This window comes from Rhodamnia argentea, chromosome 1, assembly GCF_020921035.1.
Source record: "Rhodamnia argentea isolate NSW1041297 chromosome 1, ASM2092103v1, whole genome shotgun sequence".
Classification (NCBI taxonomy): Eukaryota; Viridiplantae; Streptophyta; class Magnoliopsida; order Myrtales; family Myrtaceae; genus Rhodamnia; species Rhodamnia argentea.
This window is the reverse complement of record NC_063150.1, coordinates 24808652-24818068: the sequence shown is the minus strand read 5'-3', so window position 1 is coordinate 24818068 and position 9417 is coordinate 24808652. Positions and strand designations below refer to the sequence as shown.

General features: G+C 38.9%; 1 protein-coding gene across 1 annotated transcript; it reads left to right on the top strand.

The window, feature by feature from the left end:
* The first annotated feature begins 4156 nt into the window (after positions 1-4156).
* Positions 4157-8972, top strand: LOC115753640 (probable E3 ubiquitin-protein ligase LUL4). The gene is made up of 3 exons (XM_030692341.2): positions 4157-4839; positions 7406-7916; positions 8385-8972. The coding sequence occupies exons 1-3, from the start codon at positions 4340-4342 to the stop codon at positions 8487-8489; spliced, it is 1116 nt and encodes a 371-aa protein (XP_030548201.2). The 5' UTR covers positions 4157-4339; the 3' UTR covers positions 8490-8972.
* The last annotated feature ends 445 nt before the right edge of the window (positions 8973-9417 follow it).

Here is a 9417-nt window from a genome sequence, read left to right as displayed (position 1 = left end):
AAAAAAGTGTCCAAAAATCATAAACCTTTTGCATTAGTGTCAATTCAATTCTAAATCTTTCAATTGTACCAATTTAATCCTAAAATTTTTACATTTGTATCAATTAGTTCTATCCGGCTAATTTTAGTTGAAAATCGCCGACATAGACGCCGATCGTGTTATGTGGTATGGTTGATACTTACGTGGATATTTTTTTTTTATATTTATTTTTTTTTTTATTCTTCTTTTTTATACTTTGTTACGTTGTTTTGGACAGAGGGCCCGCGACCCTCGCCAACATTGGGCAAGGGCGAGGGTCGCGACACCCTCACCGGCTAACACGAAGGCCGAGAGCCCTCGCCCTGATCTGAGCCCTTGCCTCGGCTGGCTTTGGGCGAGGGCTCGCATCCCTCAAGTTGGCCGGCAAGGGCCTTAACACCCTCACCCAGTGCTGGCGAGTGTCACCAGCCCTTTGTCTTAAAAAAAAAAAAAAGGAAAGAAAAAATTAATTTAAAAATGTCCACATCCACATTGGCGGTGTTACATTAGTAGTTTTCGATTAAAACTGGGCGGATGGACTCAATTGGCACAAATACAAAAAATTTAGAACCGAATTGATATAAATACAAAAGATTTAAGACTTTTCGGACACTCACGATTAGAGGTGGCCAAATGGACCCGTGGGCCCGGAACCGGCCCGTTGACCGGGCCCACGGTTCCAACCCGGAACCGGAACCGGCCCTCAAGAGCCGGTTCCGGTTTGTAAATTGTTGGAACCGGCTCGGAACCGCCGATTTCGGGCCGGTTTTATAAAAAAAAAAAAAAGGAAGTAGGTTGGGTGAAAAGAGCAATTGGGCTTTGGAACCGGCGGTTCCGAACCGGAACCGGAACCGGCCCGGAACCGGAACCGGCCCGGAACCGGCTCTTCAAGGGCCGGTTCCGATTCCACCTTTTTTTGAAACCGGAACCGGTCACCCCTACTCACGATTATCACTGTTTTTGTTGATGGCGGTAACGTGTCCATCTAGTGCTGTATTAATTGCCATTTAAGATCTTTGGCAAGAATCTTCCAAGTATCATGGCTTGGTCGGAATAAGTCTAAAGTCTCTTTCATTAGAACCCTAGCTAGTTTTGAAGATATCCCTAGGAATGGATCGGAGTAGGAGTGAGCAAACTAGACTAGACCAGCCTAGACCGGACCGGACTGCCTAGAATATATACACACACAATTAGAAAAAAAAATTAGCAATTTTTGAAGAACTAGTTAACGTAATTTCCTCATCTTCCGCTTGATACTCACTCCTCTCCTCTCACTCGATGCTCACATCTTGCCTTCACATCGTAGCTCTGCTCGGTGGTCGTTTCTCTCGCTTTCGCCTCTCCGCTCGCTCCTCTTGCTTTTCCCATCTTTGTTGATATGTAGTCTCCGATCATGTTTTGTCTTGATTCAATCTGTGTTTTGTCGTGACTATATTATGTAGATCCATTATTTTGTCGGCATTTGGATTCAGTGAAGTGCAAGTGTAATCCCACTTTGAGCTTGATTCTTTCCAACTATAAGAGAATGATGTAGTAACATAATATTGTTTAAGTTGTTTTAAGTGTTTTTCTTCCTAATTTAGTCTTTTCTCATTATTTTAGGATTATAACTACTTATGTGATGGTTGTACGATGGTCATGTGTATGTTTTATTATGTTGGATGGTTGAGACTGGAAGTTGTTAGTTTAGATCCAAATGTTAGATTTTTATAAGTAGCTGGTGTTTTCCCACTGGGATCGGACAAGGAAGGGACCGGACCGGACCGCCGGTCCTCGATCCCGAAAATATGAGGACCGGCCCGGACCATGCACACACCTAAATTGGAGTTGTTCAAATACTTTCTAAGAATGATCCTCCATTTTTTTTTTTTTTTGCCACTGCCTTGTGAAAACTTTAGGATAGAAATTTCTCGATCCGGTTTGTTCTGCGAAATATGAATGATTTAAAATATATTTGCTAAGGAAAACTTGTATTGCTTAAAATAGTTAATCAGTGAGAAATATTTTCATACATTTTCGTGGACAATAAACATACTTTGCGCGTATTCGTTTTGCAATGCAAACAAATCGTTTTTAAGGAAAACGAATCATTCATCTTTTTGCAAAATAAATGGATCCTTCGGTCCTAGTTTTCATTCTACTACCATAATTTTTGTTTTATCGTCTCTATGCAAATCCTACGTTGGACCCTAAGTACGTGGTGTGAGAATTTTGAGCATAAACTTCTAAACCCAGCATGTTCTTAGCAATGTCGGACTCTCATGAGTCATCAGCGAAGCCCATTAGCCATGTCTACAATTCATAACAAACAAAATCAAGTTGGTGTCCAATGTCCATTTGCCAACCCAAAGTTTGAGCAATGTCGGAACAGTGGTCGCCAACCAACCTCGACCTGGATTCGATTCGAGGTGGTGGCCGTCCCTAAACTTTCGATCTGGGGTGAGCAACCGTGGCGGCAGACACAGAGGGAACGCGATCAGAGAAGGGAAACATCAGCTGGAGAACGCAAACATGTATAAGTATGTGGGTCATTAATCCAGTATACGCGTAGTAGGCCTCCTTCACCACCACTAATGAAGGATTCCTCGAAAGATTAAGGATTAATAATCCTTTTTAGAAATCGAATGGGTCGGGACTTATACATACGCAAGGAAGGTAATCAAAAAAGAAAGAAGATAGTATAGGTTACTTACTCAATTTTTTTTGTAATTTGTCAACTTTTATGTTTTTATATTTTATTTTTGATTTCTTAGTAGCACCTTAAACTTACTATCTCTTGATAAAGATTACAAATCTTAACTAGAGTGACTTTAAATAATTTCTCCGATTAAGTTACTAACTAATTTTGGGTCACTCCCAGTTGGGTTACTTACCAAGTTTATTTTTCGATTAATCACAAAATTTTTCTTATCTTTGCCACCTTTTATTAATATTTATTAACTTCGAAATGAAATTTAATATCTCTTATATGAAAGTACTAACTTTAAGTGAAATGCTTAATTGACTTTTCTTTTATTAAGTTATCAAGTAATTTCGGATTATCCACTCCCATTTGAGTTAGTTGCCAACATTTATTTGATTCTTTTTCAATTTAACAATTTTTCTATTGGGTTACTCAATCGAGAAACAATTTGATAAGTTACTCAAACAAAACGTTTATAATGTAATGGTAAACAAGACACAGAATGGTGGAAGCTTAATAGAAAAGTCAGTAACTTCTAGAAAAACCACATAAATGTGGTAAGCAACAAAAAAACTAAAATGAAAGTTCTTAAACAAAGCTAGTTGATTTGTTAATCAAAGGGTAAGTCACACAAAAAGGCTGGTGATTTCAAATAATAGTTAGTAAATTTAAGCTGGTAGTAAGAAAGTTAAATTGAAGTCAGTAAAAGATAATAATAAGTTTTTTTTGTCAGAAATAAGAGAAGTTTTCAAATTACAAGATAAAAAAACAAAGGAACATTGGTAACTAACACTAATAAAATTTGGTGATCATTCCAGCTAATTGAGGTTAGTATTTTCTAAAACGAATTGATAAATTTGAAAATTAGTGAGCAAGGTAATTAAAAATGATAACTTAGTAGAAAAAATTGGTTAATTTAACAAAAAAACATATAAATGTTTGTTAATCACCACGGATGATAGTGAATAATAAAAAAAATCAGTCGCCAACACAAACGAATTGGTAAATTTGAACGTTGATTAAAATTTTCACTCAAAAATTTAGGACTACGTTGACTAAATTGAAAGGTTTTGAGCTGAACTCGAACCCATAAGGTAATTTTTTGATTAATTTTGCAATTCTGAATGCATAAATCAATCTCTAGTACATATAGTCTTATGTGTAATTGAGTCGAGTTAAGTCGACCTATCAAGCTCGAGCTTAACCGACTCATTTACTCGAAACCGGACTCGAGCTCAATGGCACGTCAGATTTCTACTCGAGTTCAACTCGACTTAGTTCCATTACAATCATACTATGCAGCTTAAAGTTTCTACTTCGTTTATGCCATGTCGAGCTAAGTGTTCACGAGTTCGACCTCGGTTCGATAAGACACTCGAATAATTTGAGTTCGAGTCTAGGCTAAACTAGAAATAAGGCTAAGTCAATGTTGAATATTCATCAAATTAAGCGCAAATTAGTTGCAAGTGGCATGATTCGGTTTCCCGTAGTTGCTTTTCTCCTTAAATCTATCAAATAAAGAAATCCGAATTCTTTCGCCACGCTACCTGCTCGATCCTGCCTCTTCCGTCTTCTTCTTCTCCGTGTTTTCTTCAACCTCGTAATTTCGCCATCTCTCTCTCTCTCTTCCCCAGCAAGATGGGCCTTTCATGGAGCAACCCCAGAAGAAGAAGCTACCCATACCCATACCCGCCGCCGCCACCGCCTCCTCACCACTCGTACTACTACTCCGCGGACCACCCCCACCACCCTCCTCCGGCGCCGCCGAATGGCTACTTCTCCGCCCCTCCTTACCCTCCGCCCCACCATCACCCACCTTATCCTGCGTACCCTCCTCCGGTGCCCTCCTACGGCGGTCCAGTCTCCTACAGCTCGTACAGCTACTCGGGTCCCGTGGCGGGTCGGGTCGGTCCGCACCCGTACTACGCGAACCAGGCGAGTGGGTGGCCCCCGGCTCGGCCTGCGATGGCGGCGGCGGCGGCGGCACCTCCGACGGCCTACGTGGAACAGCATCAGAACGCCAAGAAAGTGAGGAACGTGGTGAATGTGCACAAGGACACAATCAGGGTCGAGATCGATGAGCACGACCCGGATTGCCACTTGGTGTCTTTCCTGTTCGACGCGTTACATGACGGAAGGTGCTGGATCTTTATCTTCTTTATATTGGCCGTTCGTTAGATTAGTGGAAATTGGTAGTTACGGCCGTTTTGGGCGATTGCCGAGTTACATTTGGTCGTGATGTTTGTGGAATCACTTGGTTTTGTGTGTGATAACTTAGAAAGCGTGAAGCAAACTTGTTTGGACTTTTGATTAGCTCGCTATATGATGACAAAGCGATTTAATTAGCTAGAATGTTGAGCGAATGTAATGAATCGAGTGGGCAAGAGGATAGGAGACAGCCAATACTTGGTAATGAGAGTAACCGGAATTCAACAAAATCTGGAATGTGTTTGGTTTAAGTATTTAGAGACTCCAATGAAAAGAATGTGCTTGATATTTTGATCTTATGTATATGTGGAATGAGTTGTGAGAAAGCATCTCTGTGTCGGACGTTGTTTTCTCTTTCCACAGACAAGACTAGGAGAGGTTTGCTCCAGTGTGCACATCATGCGGCTCTAAATTCTAGAGGTTCTTATGAAGCTCTGGATCAAAAACCTGTTTAGTCTTGGAGAGATTAAGAAACATGGCATATTGGGAGACAAATGAGACGAGTCGCTCATTATTAGTGTGTCCTTGTTTTGTTCTTGGCGGATGTAGAAGCTGCGTAAGATGACCAAATGAAGAATAGCGAAAGGAAGATAATCTCCCTTTTGTTTTGCAGCCTTGAATCTAATCATCCTTGAAACTAGAATAACACTGTTGCAGACACGGGCATAAAAAAATTTGAAAAATACAGTTCTTAGTAAAATTCTGACTTCAAATTAAATTGAGGTGCATTTTTGGATGATTTTATATGTAAAATTGTCTACATTTTCCCATTTCTTCTATTTGTTTTGAAGGGTCTATTAATGTTGCATTCAAAGTGTTTTCTCCTTGATTTGAGAGATCTTAAGTCATCTCATTGTGAAAGTATGATTGTTTCTGTTGATCTTCATGTATATTTGTTAGTTTTTACTTTTCCTTGGTAAACAATGACTCAAGCAGCTGTTGTAGCTGCTAGTTGGCTTGATAGGGTGAAATGCATTGATGATGTGCATGGTTTAGCAGTTCATGCAGCTGTTAGGTGGCTAATTATGGAGAGCTACATGAAAGATGTGGCAAAAAATTATGCATCAAATGGCTATTAACAAATCCATTGAGACAAACCTTCACTTTACTATTTTTTGTGGATAGATTTGGTTCTAAAGTAGTGCTCTGATGTTTAGTGAGTTACCTCTGTCATGGTACAAACAAAGGTAATATCTTGTTGGACCAACTGTTTGAATGAGGCAGGAAATTGTATGTATCTTTGTTAACTATAGTGTGGTCAGCTGATATTTTGTTCTTGGTGATTAGTAGTTGCATGCATTATTGGGTATGAATTGATAATAGACTTTGGTGATTAAGTATTCTTACATCCGTCACAGTCTTTTTTATTCTGTTTTTCCAAAAAAGTCTTTGCAATTGGGGCGTCTTGAGAAAAAAATGAAAAGAGATCCTATTCATGAAACTGAAGGTCCTGAAAAAACTTGTGGTTCAAAGAAAGTTGCTGGACGTATCACCTTTCTCCATTTCATGGAAGTCTTCATGATTATGATATGCCTTTTCTATCTTTAAAGGTGCTGTTGTTTTGATTTCTGCTGCGTATCTATAAAGATGGAAGGGAAATTCGTTATGTACTTTTTACCAACTAGTTGTAAAAATCAGCAAAGGTATCAACACAGTACCTAACTCTATGGAGCCCACAGTCCACATGATGAAGTTGAATGTTAATTTCCCCTCCACCCAAGATTTAGGTGGCTAGCAATCAAATTCCAAGATAGTAGGGGAAATTTTCACAAAGTTACATTCTTTCTTGGAATTCTTTGTCACTGCATAAGAAGTTAGGTGCCTGTAATGAATTAACCAGTCAACAATTAATTCTTCTGCATGCGTATCTGGAACATCTAATTGCTTATTAGCGCTTCGTCCAGCGAGTCTAACAAGTCCAACGGTCATATAGAAAGTTCATTTTAACATTTGATTATTCAAAAGTTTATAGTGTATGGACACATTCTTAGACATAAATGCATTGATAGATATCCTAGACATGTGGTCATATGTGTGAGCTCTTCATGCTTCAGCTTCACTTTCTTTTATGACATTTTTACCTTCTTCATTCTGCATTCTCAAGGCCATATGAAGGTTTTGCTAGCCAATGACATGTAATGTGTCATATTTTCAAATCTTTCAAAGGTGAAATACTTCATTCTTGTGTTTGCATTGGCATAAAATCTCAGTTATATAAGCTAATGAGAATTGAGTCTGACCTCCATAATTATCATCTGATTTTGAGAAACTTTTAGACCTACACACATGCTTCTAGTGGATCAAAAAATGCTGCTTGAACATTTCCATAAGAGCATTTGAAAGAATAGTAAGCTTAAACATTGCTTCATCGATGAGAGAAGAACGCTCACTTATCAAATGTCACTTTTCAGTTTATGCCTATCTGAGAAAAATTTAGATTGTGTGCATCCATGTTGTCAATGCTGTTGTTTTTAATTGGGTGTTCCTGTTTTGCAGTATTACTATCTTGTATTTTGGCAAGGAAGAGTCCAATTGCCGATTGGTTCCCCTGTTTCCTGAAGCATTCGGGCCTGCCAAATTCCAATTTCAAAAAGGACTAGGTCAAAAATTTTGTCAGCCTTCAGGGACTGGCATTGACTTAGGCTTCTTTGAATTGGATGATCTCTCAAAACCATCTCCTGGAGAGGATGTGTTTCCTCTTGTCATATCTGCTGAAACATGCGTACTGCCTCATTCAGTAGATGACCATTTAGTTAATCCAGTGCCATGCGCCTCCTCTCACACGCAAATAACTCAGGCTGTTCTGGAGAAAAATAATGGTGGTCCTTTTCATGTAAAAGTTGTGAAGCAAATTCTCTGGGTGGATGGAGTTCGTTATGAGCTACGTGAGTTATATGGGTTAGGGAGCTCTTCAGCAGAGAGTTATAATGACAATGATCCAGGGAAGGAATGTGTAATTTGCATGACTGAGCCAAAGGATACTGCCATTTTACCCTGCCGACATTTGGTGAGTCTACATAGGAACTCTTTACTGTTGACTTTACCAAGAGATCTGCCTATATTAATGCTTCTGATCTGCTTCAAATGCACATCTAATATGTTCTTTGCTAGATAATTATTAAGATGCTTACACTTCCACTTAATACATTTTTTCTGGTAAAAATTGTCGGCTCTGCCTACTTTCACCTGTCTGTTGTCAACTACAGTCATATTATGTTTTTGTTACAATACTGTGCTCCTTTTCCTAGTTGGAAAAGACTAGCTCATATAATATGATCAGAGGGTTGAATTTATGCTTATGTACACTGTCTTTGGTTTACTTCAATTTTGAGGGTACGTAGCTTCTTATGTGCAATGTGTACATCTGCGAGTAACAGCTCATTAGAGATTACGAAATATGAAAATTTCACTTTGCTTTTATTTTGTTGTTCTAGATGTTACTTATACATTATCATTTGTTAATTTTTTTTCCCAGTGTATGTGCAATGAGTGTGCCAGAGCATTGACGCATCAGTCAAATAAGTGCCCCATATGCCGTCAACCCATCGAGGAACTAATAGAGATCAAGATAAGTAACTGAATTCTGAGAGGCCCCATTCTTACTAAATGGGATTGCATGGTTCAAATCCTATTTTTTGACTCCTCTTCAGCTCTTCCCATGAGTCTTATTTTCAGATGCATGGGTTCTTAATGTAATTGTCATTTGTTCTCAACCTAATGCCAGCTGGCAGTAACTAAAATGTAAATGTTCTACATGAATTTTTCACTTTGCTGGTGTTGAGAGGTCGTCTTAGTCCAAGAATGCTCGAGCTCGGAAAGAAGACCTGCACATATATGTACAGATGCATCAGCAAAGAGTGGGCGTTAGCTTATTTATGACAACTCCTTTGTGTAGTTTTATATTGAACTGAGCTTTCTTGACAATGTTGTTGAGAGCAGTCCTTGTACAAATGACACTGCCTTCTCCACTCACCCAGTGTATTGTGTATGGTGTGAAAAGAATTGTAATTTGTAAGCACTAGATGTGTGTGTCCTGATAGTTATCAGTGATTTTTGTGATTTATTCTAAATTTTTTTTATCTATTTGATTGATGATTCATAGGGTAATTCAAGGTTCGGGTGCTTATTGGTATTTGCTTGAAAGGGCTTAAGCGACACATTTTCCGTTATTTCTTTAGCTTCTTTATGACTTGGGTGGTGAGTTGGACTGCAGAAAAATGTTTGAGCAAATTTTTTGCCGATGATGTTCTGTCTTGGACTTGTTAAAGTCTCAATAAAGCCAAAACAAAATATTGGCGGCGCAGAAGTTTGCTGTTGATATGACCTCTGAAGAATCAAGTTTCTGGATGGCCTCGGGAGTAAATTGCTTTCGAACATCCTACGATGATGCTTTTTTTGTCTTTCAATACGTATTAGCTTTGTATTTGAAGATGGGCACTGAGATTGTGGTCCTGCAGCAAAGGAAATTGATCTGTAGCTGTGATAGTTATATTCTCACAAGCCTTTAT